At 39.1% G+C, this 16,795-nt stretch overlaps 1 protein-coding gene across 1 annotated transcript; it reads left to right on the forward strand.

The window, feature by feature from the left end:
• Positions 1-6,509: 6,509 nt before the first annotated feature.
• On the forward strand, positions 6,510-16,756 carry LOC112751451 (mediator of RNA polymerase II transcription subunit 33B). Its single transcript, XM_025800601.3, has 10 exons — positions 6,510-7,769; positions 9,385-9,704; positions 9,820-9,911; positions 10,305-10,665; positions 11,441-11,651; positions 12,363-12,477; positions 12,642-12,803; positions 12,979-13,645; positions 14,973-15,179; positions 15,401-16,756. The coding sequence occupies exons 1-10, from the start codon at positions 7,015-7,017 to the stop codon at positions 16,519-16,521; spliced, it is 4,011 nt and encodes a 1,336-aa protein (XP_025656386.1). The 5' UTR covers positions 6,510-7,014; the 3' UTR covers positions 16,522-16,756.
• Positions 16,757-16,795: the final 39 nt, after the last annotated feature.

Raw genomic sequence — 16,795 nt, forward strand, 5'->3', positions numbered from 1 at the left:
TTGAGTGGATGGTGGTATTATATCCCTATATGATCTCTGGGATGAGTTCGGCCCAAAGCTCTTTGGTGTCGTCGAGTTTCTTCCTTAAGGCATGGAGGATGACCTTATTCGTGGCCTCTGCTAGCCCATTTGTTTGTGGGTGCTCTATTGATGAGAAATGTTGTTTGACCTTTAAGTTCTGCAAAAAGGAGATGAATTTTTGATCGACAAACTGGCGGCCATTATCGGTGATAATGTGCCGAGATATGCCGAATCTACAGATAATATGCTTCCATACAAAGGAAATCATTTGTTGTGAGGCGATCTTTGCTAAGGGTTGTGCCTCGATCCATTTTGAGAAATAATTAATTGCGACTATTAAAAATTTTACCTGTCCAGCCGCTAAGGGGAAAGGACCGAGGGTATCGAGCCCTCATTGGTTGAACGACCAAATCACCTCGGAACAGTGAATGAGTTCGGCTGGAAGGTGTGTGATCGGACTGTGTTTTTGGCAGTTGTCACAGCTTTTGACCTTTGTTTTACAATCTTGTTGCAGCGTCGACCAATAGAAACTGGCTCAGAAGATCTTTGAAGACAGGCTTCGGGCTCCAAGGTGTGTACCACAGATACCTTCATGTGTCGCAGCAAGTGCAAGATCGGCTTCTGATCTGCAAATACATTTTAGTAAAGGACGAGAGAATCCTCGTTTATATAGGAAGTTGTTATAAATTGTAAAGAATGAGGCTTGTCGGCAAAAGTGTCGAATGTTTTCGACTTCGCCTGGCAGGATCCCTGTCCGAAGATAGTTTATGTATGGTGTTCTCCAGTCTGCATCCTGCGTCACACTTAGAACTTTTGTTAATTCTATACTGGGTTTGACTAAGGTAAATCAGTGAAAGGAGGAATAATTTGTTGGGTGCTGGCGAGTTTAGAGAGGATGTCAGCTCCGCTATTGTGCTCCCGAGGTATATGTTCGATGTCACATTTGTGAAATTTTGAAAGTAAAGTTTGAACAATTGCAAGGTATTTGGATAATAAAGGGTCTTTTACCTGGTACATCTCGTTTACCTACTGGACAATGAGCAAGGAATCACAGTATACCTTAAGCTCGGCTATGTTAAGATCGGAGGCTAATTTGAGGCCGGCAATAAGAGCTTCATACTCACTCTGGTTGTTGTTCGCCTTGAAGGAAAAGTGTAGCGATTGCTCAATGATGTTGCCATTTCCATTGTCGAGTATGATTTCGGTGCCACACCCATGTGGGTTATAGGAGCCGTCTACATACAAAGACCATTCTGTGGAACTTTCGGTGATGTCTGGGACTGGGAATTTGGCAATGAAATCAGCCAAGAATTGAGATTTGACAGATGATCCTCCTTGGTATCTGATGTCGAACTCGGAAAGTTCGACCGACAATTTTACTTGTTGGCCATCCACCTCTGGTTTATGAAGGATTTGTCGCAAAGGCTGATCTGTCCGAACATGGATGACATGACTCTAGAAGTATGGCTGTAGTCTTCTTGCCGAGAAGACAAGAGCTAAGGGCAGCTTCTCGATGCTCGGATAGCGAAGTTCAGCATTCTGTAGTGTTTTGCTGGTGAAATAGATCGGCAACTGCTATTTTTTCCTTTCTGCAATAAGAACGGAGCTTACAGCCCAGTTAGCCACAAATAAATATAAGAATAATGGTTCCCCTTGAAGGGGGGGGGGGTTTGTAAAATTGGTGGTTTTGAAAGAGTTTTCTTGATGGTTGTGAATGCTTGTTCACATTCATCGCTCCACTGAAAAGCCTATTTCTTTTTTTCTTTTTAAGTTTGGAAGAAACATAAAGACTTAGAAGCTAGGCAAGGTAAGAATCTACAAAGTGCAGCAAGTCTCCCTGTCAACCGTTGGACTTCTTTGATAGTTTGGGGGCTTGTCATATCCAAGACAGCTCGGCACTTTTCTGGATTTGCTTCTATACCTCGGCTACTGAGTATGAAGCCGAGGATTTTGCCACTTTGTACGCCAAATGCGCATTTCTCAGGGTTTAACCGCATGTTGTCCTTTCTGATTTGACCGAAGATTTCTGCGAGGTCATCAAGGTGGTTATTGCCGATTTTTGTTTTGGCGACCATATCGTCAACGTAGACCTCAATGTTCCTGCCAATCTGTTGGGTGAATACTTTGTCCATTAGGCGTTGATATGTTGCACCTGCATTTTTAAGGCCAAACGGCATGACTTTATAACAGTAGTTTCCATATTCAATAATAAAGACTGTCTTACTTTGATCGGATGGATGCATTTGGATCTGGTTATAGCCAGAGTATGCATCCATAAAGCTAAGTTTTTCATAACCAGAGGCATTATCAACTAGGCAGTCAATAGATGGTAAGGGATAGGAGTCTTTGGGGCATGCTTTGTTGAGATCGGTGAAATCAACACACATGCGCCATTTACCGTTATGTTTTTTCACCATGATGACATTTGCCAACCATGTTGTGAACATGATTTCTTGAATGAAGCCGGCATGGATGAACTTCTTGGTTTCTTCCAGAGAAGCTTGTTTGCGGTCATAGCCGAGGTTTTGCTTTTTCTGTGCTATAGGATGGATAGACGGATCTAATGCCAGTTTGTGGGATATGACAGATGGGTCAATTCCTGGCATGTCAGTTGGGGTTCAAGCAAACAAGTCGGCATTTTGTTGTAGGAATGTTTTGAATAAGGCCTTCTCTTCTGAGCTTAGTTGGATCCCACATAAGTGAACTTTTCCGAGCTATTTGTGAAATAGATTTTATGCAGGTCTTCGGTCGGGGTTGGTCTTTCTAGGCTTCCTGCCCTGGGATCAAGGTCGGCTAGGACTGGTAGTTCGGCTTGGTTACTGATACTGTTCACGTGGGCTTGCGTACTTTGATTTGGTTTTTTGAAACTGTTGTTGTAGCATTCTCTGGCCTCTCGGGCATCGCTGTGAATAGTTGCAATTGTGTTATCCTGCAAAGGGAACTTAACACAGAGATGAATTGTAGAAACAATAGCGCCGAACCTATTTAAAAAAGGTCGGCCAAGTATCAAATTGTAAGGACTAAAACAGTCAACGACTAAGTATTGAATATCCAAAGTCTTTGATAAGGGAACCTCACCAAGTGTGGTTTGGAACCACACAAAGCCCACAACCGGGACCCTCTCACCTGAGAAACCGACCAGGTCTCCAGTGGAAGGTTGGAGGATGTTGTTGCCGAGCTTCATCTTCTGAAATGTGGAGTAAAAGAGAACATTGGCACTGCTCCCAGGGTCCAGTAAAACCTTTTTGACTAGGAGATTTTGAGCTGCAGGGAAATCACGACCGGGTCATCTATGTTTGTTACGTTGGTGTTAAGGTCGGATGTCTGAAATGTTATCTGAGAAAAATGTGGAGGTATCTGATGTTGATGTTGATCGGCTTCTATGGAAAGCATAGCTCGGTAAGACCGCTTTCTTGCCGAGCTTGCTGCCCCTCCACCTGCAAAACCTCCAGAAATACAGTTATTAATACGTCTTGGTTGGTCGGGAGGTGTTCGGTCGATCTTTATCTCGGCCATGCTGTGTTGCTGAGCTTTGGTCACCAGTGAGAGGTACGCGTCGTTGTATGTGGCCGCCGATATACTTGTCGAGATGACCATGCCAAGCTAACCGCTCCAGAAGGTCTTTGGTGATGACACACTTGTCAGTAGTGTGTCCGTGCTTTTGATGGAAAGAACAATATTTTGATCTGTCTGCGCCTTTTGAATCTGGATAGCTACTGGCTTTTCTTGATGGCTTGATCAACTTTGAATTCAAGATCTCCTTGATGATGTCGTCACGCTTGGTGTTGAACTGAGTATAAGATTCATATCGGGGAGTTGGTTTGAAGTTCTTCTTGCTATCTCGTGCTTTGTCGTCGTCTCTGTATTGCGATTTCTCTGTTCTTCGAGCTTGTCGGAGTTCTTCGATGTCAATCTGACCTTTCGCCTTTTCACAGAACTCAGCCATAGTTTTAGGTTTGGCCACGGCAATGGTCTCCTGGAATTTTCCTGGTCGAAGTCCGCTTTTTATTAAGTGGAGTTCTACCTCGAGGTGGAGATCGGGTATACTCATGGCTATCTTTGTGAAGCGCGTCATGTAGTCTCTGAGGCTTTCATGCTGGCCTTGTTTGATTGTGTTCAGGTAATCGGAGTCATGCAGATAGATGGCTGATCCAGCAAAATGCTCCTCGAAGGGCTTTGATAGGTCTCGAAAACGAGAAATAGAACCTGCAGGCAAAAAACAAAACCAATCAAGTGCAGGACCGTCTAAGTAAGATGGAAAACAACGACATAAAACTTTATCAGATGCACCGTTTACTATCATTATGGAGGTGAACTTTTTTATGTATTTCTTCGGATCACCAAGCCCATCATAAGAGGATAGGGTGGTTGGCAGAGTGAACCTCCTAGGTAACACAAAATTCATCACCTTGACCGTGAATGGCCCAGGGGAGTTTTCTAGGTTGTCATCTTCGTCTTCTGGCCGAGCTTCCTCATTGTGCTCAGGCTGCTCTTCTTCGTGCCGAGTAGTTTGGAGACATGTGTCGGCCCTGATTGATGCTCGGCTTCTTCTGTTCGTTCTTTCCGATCATTGTTATTTTCAATTCGAGCATTGTTTAGATTAGCAATCTGATTTGCCATTCTTTGGTTCTCTTCGGCCATGCGCTGGTTGGCTTGTCGTAACTCAGTCACCATCTGAAGAAGTTCAGATGTCATAGGTGGAAGTTGCTCAGCCGTGGCTGTAGGCGAGAACGTCGAGGCCGATGATATAAAGAAATGATTATATTCTCGGCCCACGGTGGGCGCCAATTTGTTCCTGTGTGGATACCTGGAGGGGAGCTCGGCTTTTGGGAGTCAGCGCCGAGTTGTTATCTTCGGTGCCGATCTTTGAGTCTTGAGAAAGTCCTAGCTTTACGCTTGGGGAGATGTCCAATCGTGCAGAGTGTGAACAAGAAACAAGGGGAGAGTGTACCTGCAAAGGCACTCCGAAACTTAAGTTAGTATTGAGAATTCAATATGTCCCTTTAAAGAGAAGATGCCATACCTTTATATTTGGAGTATAATTGGTCGGTTACATATTTGTTGATCTTCCGAATTGAGAGGCAGTTACTAGGTCACTAATGAATGATGACGTTTGGTCGGGCGTTATCTTTGTTGACTTGTGTAACGGCCGAGGTGTTACGAAATTTGACGAGTTATGGTCATAATGCCGACTTATGAGGTCGGATTCGTAACAGTTGTATCAACTAACATTGTCACTCTTGAAATTTTTTTCGAGCAAAAATCTCACCACCAAAAAGAATTAGTGCCAACATACAATAAAATTTTCACAATTAACTTGTTGGCTTTCCACCAAATCTAAAATATAGTCAACAAAAATAGACTACATTCTGATATTATTTTTCACTTAGATGTCAAAATAAGAAAGTTTTTCAAGATAAGTATATAATGTGACAATTTTTTTCTAATTCCTAATTTACCGTAGATTGTGTAGTGTAAAAATTTAGCGAAAAATTAGTTAAAATTTGAATAGTAAAATAAAGATTATGATTATTTGTTTTGCTTTCTTGTTGAATGATAAAACTCATGTTCTAAAAATAAAACGCAGAAGTTTCACCAAACAAGTGAAAGCCATAAAATGCATTTCTCATTAATGCTTACCATCTTATGCCATTGTCACTTAAAAAGAACACTTTTGAACTATTCATCAATCTTTACTGATAAAAAAAATTGTTTCATAGATACTTAACTTCATAACTTGACAAGCATTATCTATTTGGTATTTACATAAATTATTTTACTGTAAAATCCTACCAAAACAAAAGTATCCAAATTCACATAATTTTCATAATAAAACCTTAAAGGAGCAATTAGTAAGGGTAGGAACGAAGGAGAAAGTCCAAAATTGGAGTTAGTGATGATGCAGAGGAACATAACGGTGATATCGAAACTTAATGCAGAGGTGGACTGGATATGTGACAACTGTGGCAGAATCGTGGTGCGGCAGCTCTGGCAATAAAAGCAATCTTCTAAAATTCTAGATGAGTAAGAACGGCGACAATGCAGAAATTGAGATAAAGTACAACAATACAAAAAAATATGAAAAATGTGGTACGATAGTGGTATAAAGAGACATTTATCCTATTTGAAATTGTGATTAAAAAGAGAGAAAATATGTTAAAATATAAAAAAAATAACTTTTTTAATTATTAAATGTGTTTGGTAATTTAATTATTAAATTAAAAAAAACAGAGCCAAATTATAAATATTTCTATGAGGATTAAACAGGGCCAAATTATAAATATTTGTATGATAATTAATGTTACTCCCACGTCAAAAAAAAAAAGGTAATGAATCCGTTGCCTAATTTTTTATTTGTGCTACATTCTTAGAATATTGATATGTCACAACTTGTATTATTACTTGTTGCTTCCTGTCATTGGAATGTTGGACAATTTTAAATGTTGTTGCTGTTATTAAAAACATTGAAAAAAAAATTATTCATATATCTTTAGTTATTTCTATTATTTTTGTACTCATCATATCGGACATAATCCCCGAAAAACATAAATATCCTATTCAAATCGAATCAGTTTGAGATTTAATCCAAATCTAATCCGGTCGGATCCACACACACTCCATAATATATTTTCCTTCCTCAAAATAAAAATTAAAAAGGAGACTATTTTTAAAAAATATTAATAATAAAAAATAAAGAAACAAAATAAAAAAATCCGAGGTGAAGCGGCCGGACAGAGCGACGTCGTTTGAAGGTTGTCGTACGGAACACGCCCCCAAAGTTGACTCTTCAAACATCGAAAATTTCAGTCAACACCATAAAAAAGAAGAAGAAGAAAAAGAGGGGGAAAAAGAAAAGGAAGAAGAAAATAGTAGCACTGTGCAGTAAATGATTCTTTGTGTAAGTGTGTTCAGAACACAACTCGAACACGAATAAGAATAAGAAAGAAGAGAGAAGAAAGAATTGAAGAGTGTGAAAAAAAAAATCTAATTGTAATGGCGGAGAGTGGGGGTCGTAGTGGTAGTGCCAGTGTGTGGGAGGGTGTATTGGAGCTTACCAAGTGGGCGCAGCATCACAACACGGACCCACTATTATGGTCCATTCAGCTCACCTCCGCCCTCAACGCCGCCTCCGTCCGCCTCCCCTCGCCGGAGCTAGCCTACCGTCTCGTTTCCCACATCTGCTGGGAAAATCACGTGCCTATCACGTGGAAGCTTCTAGAAAAATCTATTTCCGTTAATATCGCTCCTCCGCTACTCGTCCTCTCTCTCCTCTCCTCCGCGGTCATCCCCTGCCGCCGCCTCCACCCCTCCGCCTTCCGCCTCTACCTCGACCTCCTCAACCGCCACGCCTTCTCTTCTCTCTCCTCCACAATAACTTCCCCTAACTACCGTACCGTTATGGATTCCGTTGACGCTGTTCTTCAGTTGTCGAAGGTGTACGGTACTTGCAGCGAATCTGAGGATGGCGGCGCTGGCGGTGTTGTTATTGTTAGGTTCGTTTTTACGGTTGTGTGGCAGTTGGTGGAGGCGTCGTTGGAAGATGAAGGGTTGCTTGAGCACAAGCCTAGGTGGTGGATGAATAATAATGGAGGTTTGGGTGGTGACGGTGGTGGTGATGGCGGGAGCTACTTTTCCGAGCAGAAAGAGGGTTTGCAGCGGGCGAATACGGCAATGGCTATTGAGACAATTGCGAGGTTCATGAGTGACAAAGTAACTTCGAGAATACTTTCGCTGGTTCATCGAAACATGTAAGAAGCTTTTAGTTTTAGTTAAATTTGGAGTAAATGGTCAAATTAGTCATATTAGTTATATTATTCAAATTGGTTTTTGATCAAATTCGTTCTATAAAGATTTTAAATTATTCATATTAGTTCTTCTATCACTTTGTTTGTTGATGGTGTCACATTAAGTGACATTCCAGCATATACTTAGAGTCTTAATTGACTATTAACATAATAAATTTATGAAATTAGATCAAACTAAAACCTAATTATGGAGAGAATTTGAGACATTGGAATTCCTCAATTTGGAGTTGATTTTATCTAATTTCATAAACTAATCATGTTAATAGTCAATTAAGATTTTTAGGTGTGTTGGGGTGTCCATTGAGGGATTTTAATGTCTCAAATTCTCTCCATAATTAGGTTTTAATTTGATCTAATTTTATAAACTAATCATATTAATAGTAAATTAAGACTCTAAGTGTATGTTGGAATGTCACTTAACGTGTCACATTAGCAAATTTTGACACCATCAACAAACAAAGTTACGGAAGGACTAACATGACTAATTTAAAATCTTTAAAGAACGAATTTGATTAAAAAAATCTTTCAGGGTCCAATTTGGAGAACGAGTGATTTTTCAGGGACTAATTTGATCATTTACTCGTTAAATTTGCTTCTTGTTTTTTGAATTCATTTCATGATTTTGGGAAGTTTAGTCAGAGTAGTAGTGGTTTTAGTAAACAGAGTTGACTTTAGTTGTTTGTGGTTTGTTCATACTTTCTTATCACTTGGCTTGGATTGTGGGAGTTTTATAGTTGTGAGTCATGTTTAAGGGAGTGCTTTCATATAGATTGAAGCCTTCTTTCACTGTAACTGAAATATGAAGAGTTGGTTGATCATGCCTTTCTCCTTAGGGAAGGTCAAAACTAGTAAAAGGATGGCTTTGCCCCATAGTGAGTCTGCTCAATTAAGCTTGAGCTAGATGATACAAGGTTTAAATGGTTAATAGATTTCAAATGTGGGTTTACACAGAGGAAGGTGAAGAAAAATATTTTGTTATATTCATTCAGAGAGAGGCACTAGTGTTAATCATGACTCAAATTTTGGTGGTGTGTTAGTGTTTTGTTATCTCTTGGTTTGCATTCTAGAGTTGTTCATTAATGTGTCTTATCTAATCGAAATGCTAAATGGCTCGACAATATTGGTGGTACGAAATGATGTGTGAATAAAAAGATAAGTAAGTTGTGTTGTTTGGCCACGGAGAATTTCTGTCATCAGCTAATGACTGCACTTAATCCTGATTGGTTGTCATACCTCTGTACCATATGCATGAATTTATTTTCGTGCCACTGATCAATGGTCCATCTTTAATTACTATGTGAGTAATTGATGATCTCAGCCTTGTCTTGGTGTAGATTGAAGCAAGCCTGTATTCCAACCTAATCTTTTATGTTGATTCAGATTGTTCATCTCTGCTTCCTGTTTGTTAAGTAAGGTGAAATTAGGACTGGAAAAGATTTATCTCCAGTAGTGAATTAGGTCGAGCTAGATTACCGAGGCTTAGTAGACTTCTTTTTTTCTAGTGGTTTAGACAGCAAAAAGAGAGAGGGGGCGCTGATCTTTAATGTTTGTATTGTAGGCCAAATCATTGGGTGGCTTTTGTTCAACAACTACAGAGGCTTGCAGCAAATTCATTAGTTTTGAGGAACATGAAGCATGTTACTCCTGACTCCCTTTTACCTTTTGATTTGAAATCTAATAAAGGGTTTAAACTATTGTCTCCTGAATTCAAAACAACACGTAAATTGGAACTTAATGCAGTCATGGCAGCTGCTGCTGGATCTGTTCAATCCTGTAATGACACTTGGTCTTTGCTTTGGCTTCCTATTGATCTTGTTCTTGAAGATGCAATGGATGGAGATAATGTGGCAGAGACTAGTGTTGTTCAAGTTCTTTCTGGTATGAGTAAATCATGATTATTGAACTCTTCTAGGCTTTAAGATAGTTTCCATCCATAAGACTCCCTCTCTTTCAGTATAATTATTTCTTAGTAAGTGGTATTTGCTTATTGCAGGTCTGGTGAAGGCTTTAAAAGCAGTTAATGGCACTGCATGGCACAAGGCTTTTTTAGGATTATGGATTGCAGCACTACGACTTGTTCAAAGAGTAAGTACTGATCCTACGGATGTTGATAATCTAAAATTAGCTGGTTGGCAGGGATTTCTTTATGTGGTGAAAGGGATTTGTAGAAGGAAATACACAAACATGATTTTATGATTTTGTGGATGGGGAGTTTGTGTATGAAATGCTAGACTAACTCAGGCATGTCTAAGATGGGGTCATATGATATATTTGGTCTTCCAAAAAAAAAGGGAAGGAAGACAAGACAGTATGTCATTTGTCATTTGGATACTACTTTTTTGTTTGTTTGGTTGGCAGGTTTAAATTTAATTGATTTACTGGCTCTGGACTGAATGCCAGTCACTGACCATGCAAATCTGCATGCAATTGGAATCTATCCATTCATATAATTCTGTTGTCATTTTGGTGTTCATTTAGGAGCGGGATCCAAGTGAGGGTCCAGTACCCCGCCTTGATACTTGCTTGTGTATGCTATTATGCATTACAACCCTTGTGGTTGCTAATATCATCGAAGAAGAGGAAGGTGAACTGATGGAAGAAGCTGTACGTAGCCCTACTAATCAAAGTAAGGACAACCAGGCTTTGGGAGAGCGTCGTGAGGAACTGGTAACCTGTTTACAGCTATTGGGTAATTATGAGGGTTTACTGAATCCTCCTCAATCTGTTACCTCGGTAGCCAATCAGGCTGCTGCCAAAGCTGCTATGTTTGTATCAGGGCATGCTGTTGGTAATGGATACTTGGAATCCATGAACGTGAATGAGTTGCCTACAAACTACTGTAAGTAATTACTTCCAGAATTTGAATCTGTAAAAAGTGTTTGTTACCTAAGGAACTCATGACAATAGTTGCAATTTGCTCTGTATCCTTTTGCTTGAGATATGTCCAGACCCTTCTCAGTTTCATTAATTTAATGGTTGGAATTTTATCTTGGTTCTGTGGGATTCTTTTATAATTTTGCTGTCAGTGTTTGTACTTCTTCGTTTCCTTCTTTTCATTTTCCCTTAGATGTGGTAGTTTGACAGTTCCAAAAAAACTAACTTGTAGGGGAAAAAATGAAGTTGAAGAAAATAGATACAATGTAAGATGAGAAAACAAATGAACAATAATCATTTGATAAAAAATATTTTATTATTAACAAGTCTCATGTACTCACTAATGAATGTAAATTAAATGTTATCCTTTTCCTAAAAAAATTATTTATGAATTGTTGAAAAAAACTTTTGGATACTCATTAATAAATTTCTTACATTGATCTCCTTATGATGAATTCAACTAAATTATGTATCTTTTTCTTAATAATAACTCAATCTTAGTAAATAATGTTCTCTTAATGTAAAATAAAATTAATATGTGGACAAACAAAATGAAACAAACTATAGGGTCAAACATATAACTTCCTATATATTTTGTAATAAACCCTAAAATATCAATGGGGGCATATGCCTACCGATACATGTAAATCCGTCCCTGGTAGTTACACAAGTCCTTTTCATGTTTGTATCCTCCAATTTTCACCACCTGTGTGAAACTTACTTTTTGCTTTTTCTTGTAGCTGGTAACTTGTGGCATCTGATTGTCGAGGCCTGTATTGCAAGAAAACTGATTGATACTACAGCTTATTTTTGGCCCGGTTATGTGAGTGCGGCTTACAATCAACTACCTCACAGCATTCCTAACCATTTACCTAGCTGGTCATCATTGGTGAAGGGATCACCACTAACTCCTCAGTTGGTTAATGTCCTAGTGGCAACTCCTGCTTCCAGGTATTCTGCTACCTCATGTCAGTATTATTTGTCCCTTTCTAAGAGATTCTTTGTGTCCCATTCAGAGGAACTAGAGAGGTCTTTTGATACATGTCTATATATAGGCATATAGCTATTAGGAAGGTGACTGATCCTGTGGTTCTGTATTTCTTTTGTCTCATCAGTAAATTACTTTATAAAAAATATTTAGTTCCAAAATAATAATATTAGAAAGATGATAATGTGATAAGTCAAATACATAATATTGAACTAATACCGAAGTATCATAATTATATTGCATCTAATATAAAAGAAAAAAGAAATACCAAATTTGTTAAATTGTACCTTTTCTTGATGCAGCCTGTGCAGGGTAGTTACTAGTCTATTTGCCTAATTAGACCTAGAAATCCTGGATATAAGGGTGTATTTCGTGTGGAAAATACTTGTTTTGTGGTTAAGAAAGATGGATTTATAGATATTAGTTAAGACACATACACCTAATGACCTAAAGTATGCATTTACTCATGGGGACACATGCTTGAAAGTGGTAGTGGGTCTGATCAGCTGTGGTATTGCCTAATGAAACTGGCCTTCGGTTGTACCTTTCCATTTCCTGAAATCATATGCAAGCGCACACACACCCACATACTCATATACACATACACGATGCTTTTTCTTGTATATTTACTAGTGGTAATACAACTGAATTTAAGCTCGTGGATTTAATGGAAGCTTAGCGGAGATTGAGAAAATATTTGAGCTTGCAAGAAATGGCTCGGATGAAGAGAAGTTATCTGCTGTTACTGTTCTTTGTGGGGCATCACTAGTACGTGGTTGGAATGTGCAGGTAATCCTGAAGCCAATTTTTTTTTCTGGATTTAGACAGCCTTACAAGCCATAGACTAATTTTCCATCCCCCCCTTCCCCTTCTCTCTCTCTCTCTGATATAGTTGTTCACTTTGTTCCCTTCCCTTTATTTTTATGTGATTACAATGAGTGTGTTGTCTGCAGGAGCACATCATATTTTTCATCATAAACTTGCTGTCACTTGCAGTTCCTCCCAACTACTCTGGAAGTGAAAGCCATTTGATCAGCCATGCACCATTTTTGAATGTCCTCCTGGTAGGAACTTCATCCGTAGACAGTGTTCAGATGTTCTCCCTCCATGGTGCGGTATGTCCAAATTTAATAGCTTCTGTTTTCTGACTTGTGCATGAAAAATAGGCTACAATAACTTTTTTACTTAAGAAAAGTAGGGGAATATCAAAAGTCTTGGGAAACCATTATTGTTGCTGCACAAAGCACTCAGCTTGTTTCTTGACTGTGTATTAGTTTTGCCATCTTTTAGGTTCCTCTACTTGCAGCTGCGCTAATGCCAATATGTGAGGTTTTTGGCTCATGTGTTCCTAATGTGTCCTGGAGTTCTGCAAGTGGAGAAAAGAACTCTTGTCATGCAGTGTTCTCTAATGCATTTATTCTACTACTAAGGTTGTGGAGGTTCAATCATCCACCTATTGAACATGTAATGGCGGGTGCAGCATCTCCAGCATTTGGATCGAAGTTAGGTCCTGAGTACCTTCTATTGGTTCGGAATTGTGGCTTAGCTGAGTTTGGGAAATCACCAAAAGATCAGATAAGCAGCAGGAGATTTTCAAAAATGATTAGTCTTTCTCTAGAGCCCATAGTTATGGATTCGTTTCCAAAATTAAAAACTTGGTATCGACAACATCAAGAATGTATCGCATCAACCCGATCTGCTCTTGCTCCTGGAGGGCCTGTTTATCAGATTGCTGATTCACTACTGAGCATAATGTTCAGGAAAATAAATAGAAGTGGTCAGTCGTTGACTCCTTCAACTTCAGGAAGCAGTAATTCATCTAGTTCTTCACTGGATGATGCTTTGATGAAACTCAAGGTGCCGGCATGGGATATTCTTGAAGCAGTTCCGTTCGTTCTTGATGCTGCTCTTACAGCTTGTGCTCATGGAAGAGTTTCTCCCCGTGAATTGGCTACAGGTATTCATGTCTTTTAAATTGTGTATAATTGTGAGCTATTTCAGGATTATAGTGATTCAGGCCTTAACAAGTGAGAATGCAGAATTGAGGGGTAAGGGTGTTTTGTGAAAGGATCAAAGATGGTTGAATCTGTCACATTGATGATGCATGGAGAATTGAATATAATCCAAAGATGGTTATATTAATAATATGAATTATTATTGTTATGATGATGATTTTTTATTGCATCATAGGCACATTTGATGTGAGGTCAAAAGTGACTGAAAGTGTAGAAGTGGTGGCTGTAAAAGGTCTTGTACTATAAATTTAATAATTGACTATTGCTCCTTTAAGGAACCATGCTTTTTTGTGTTAAGACATGCAATGCTTCTTTGAGAGCATATCTTGTGAAGCTGGCCATATATTATGTCGTATGTTACTGAATTCTTATCTCATAAAGTTGCTTTGGCTTTTGGATTTTGCTCAACTGAATTCTTATCTCTAAAGCTGCTTTGGCTTGTGAACTTGTTCATCTGGGTTTTTTTTCCGGCTCCTATCATATTCAGCCATATTGATATTCTTCAATGTAGGTGTAGATACAAAACTGATAGGGAAACCTTCAGAAATCAGGTCCTCACATCATATGGTTAATATATTTAAGCCTAAAATTTCTAGGATTCTAGGTTGGTGTTGTAACAATTGTGACCATAAGCTTCTCTCTTGTTTGGTTGACTGGGCACTGTTTTTCATGTTTTAATATACTATCTTTTTGGCCATATCTAGGACACTTGAGCCAAAACCTTTTTCTTCAAGCATTCACATAATTTATTTGAAAGGGAGCCTTAAAGCAATGCTTAAGTTGTTTCTGTGTGACTTTAGGGTTGCAAGTTCAAGCTCTAGAATCAACCACTGACAATAGGTAGTCTACAACTCTACATTACACCATTTAGATGTAGTAATTCCCCTGCTTTACATAATGCAGGATGCTTGTGCATCAAATTGATCCTGTATTCACATAATTATTTTCTCTAATAAGCCTGCTTCTTTCTGAGTTGGCATGGAATAACTTGTTTGATTACTTTCTTTTAATATTTAATATAAGAACTTACTATTAGGGCATGTGATTAAATTTAGTTGAAGTAGACAAGTAGTTATAGTCAGGTGAAGTATATATATATTAAACCAATCTACTGTAATATCATTCAGTTATTGAAATCCATTTCTCTGTTCGCTACTCTCATTTCCTAACCGTTTGCAAATGCAATATACATGGTTGGCAATGCTTATTTGTTGATTAAGTTTGTTAATATAAGCTCTATAATTGTTATGAACTTGCTTTTTGTCCCAGGTCTCAAAGATCTTGCTGATTTTCTTCCGGCAACTTTGGCTACAACTGTAAGCTACTTATCAGCTGAAGTTACACGTGGTCTATGGAAGCCGGCTTTTATGAATGGAACTGATTGGCCTAGCCCTGCAGCAAATTTATCAACCGTGGACCAACAGATCAAGAAAATTTTAGCGGCCACAGGTGTTGATGTCCCAAGCCTTGCTATAGGTTAGTGTGATCTTTACATACTCCCCTTGAACTCAATTAATTTGACACGTAATTCTCTTCGGTAGTAGTTCATGGATGATGAATGAATTATCAATTAGCAAAGAGATGTATGATTATCCTAGAAATATCCACTTTTCTTGAGTTTGTGCACACCTAAAATTTGTTTTTATTCTCTACTAAAATCAATCTGTTGACTTTATATTTTGATCTATTGCATGTAGATGGCAGTGTTCCAGCTACACTTCCTTTGCCCTTGGCAGCTTTTCTAAGCCTTACCATAACATATAAACTGGACAAAAATACTGAGCGCATCCTTGTGTTGATTGGCCCGTCGTTGATTGCCCTTTCTGCTGGTTGCCCCTGGCCATGCATGCCCATTGTAGGTTCTTTGTGGGCTCAGAAGGTAAAGCGATGGAGTGACTTTTTTGTTTTCTCTGCTTCTAGAACCGTCTTCCACCACAGTAGGGATGCTGTAGTTCAGCTCCTAAAGAGTTGCTTTGCATCCACCCTAGGGCTTGATTCTGCCTGTCTTTATAAGAATGGTGGTGTTGGTGCCCTCCTTGGTCATGGCTTTGGTTCTCACATTTATGGCGGGATGTCCCCAGTTGCCCCTGGGATTCTCTACTTAAGAGTTCACAGGTCTATTAGAGACGTCATATTCTTGACAGAAGAGATTTTATCTCTTCTAATGCTTTCGGTGAGAGAGATAGTAACTGGCGAGTTGCTGAAGGGTAAACAGGAGAAGATAAAGAAGACCAAGCATGGAATGAGATATGGACATGTTTCTCTTGCTGCATCAATGACACGTGTCAAGCATGCCGCACTTCTGGGGGCTTCCTTTCTTTGGATATCTGGTGGTTCAGGTTTGGTTCAATCTTTGTTAACCGAAACATTCCCTTCCTGGTTTTTATCAACTCAAGATTTTGAGCAGGAAGTTGGAGAGTCTGGAGTAAAGGTTGCCATGCTGAGAGGCTATGCACTGGCATGTTTTGCTGTGCTAAGTGGGATGTTTGCTTGGGGTATAGACTCTTCGTCGCCCACATCGAGACGGCGACCAAAGATTCTTGGGATCCATTTAGATTTTCTTGCCAACGCCATGAACAGTAAAGTATCACTGCGCTGTGATTATGCGACCTGGCGTGCTTATATGACCGGGTTCATAAGCTTGATTGTAAATTGCGCGCCTCTGTGGATCGAGGAACTTGATGTGGGTGTGTTGAAGAGAGTGAGCAAGGGATTAAGACAGTTCGACGAAGAAGATTTGGCTCTGCGCCTTTTAGAAATCAAAGGCACAAGGGCCATGGGTGAGGTGGTTGAAATAATATGCCAAAGTAGGTTCTAACTGGTGCTCACCGCTGCTGACCAAGACTTATGATTATTTTTGCAGTTAGGGTATGTTGATATAATTCTTTCAGGATTATAGTATTTGATTTTACACTTGCTGCTACTTTGTACATAGCCATGTAAATCTCATATATAGTGCCCCTTGAATTTGTACTGTTTTGTATTTGCATCTCTCAATTAAACACGAAGTCACGAATTATTACATTATATATTGTTAGCAGATTTTCTTGGTAGTCATGATGTAACTATCGATTACTTCTTTAATTTGTTCT

This window comes from Arachis hypogaea, chromosome 15 (assembly GCF_003086295.3).
Source record: "Arachis hypogaea cultivar Tifrunner chromosome 15, arahy.Tifrunner.gnm2.J5K5, whole genome shotgun sequence".
NCBI lineage: Eukaryota > Viridiplantae > Streptophyta > Magnoliopsida > Fabales > Fabaceae > Arachis > Arachis hypogaea.

Excerpts from the sequence above, each read along its gene's own strand:
- LOC112751451 (XM_025800601.3), top strand. The coding sequence starts at position 7,015 with ATGGCGGAGAGTGGGGGTCGTAGTGGTAGTGCCAGTGTGTGGGAGGGT. Across the intron at positions 11,652-12,362 it reads GTGGCAACTCCTGCTTCCAG|CTTAGCGGAGATTGAGAAAA; the intron begins GTATTCTGCTAC and ends ATTTAATGGAAG. Across the intron at positions 13,646-14,972 it reads TCCCCGTGAATTGGCTACAG|GTCTCAAAGATCTTGCTGAT; the intron begins GTATTCATGTCT and ends TTTTTGTCCCAG.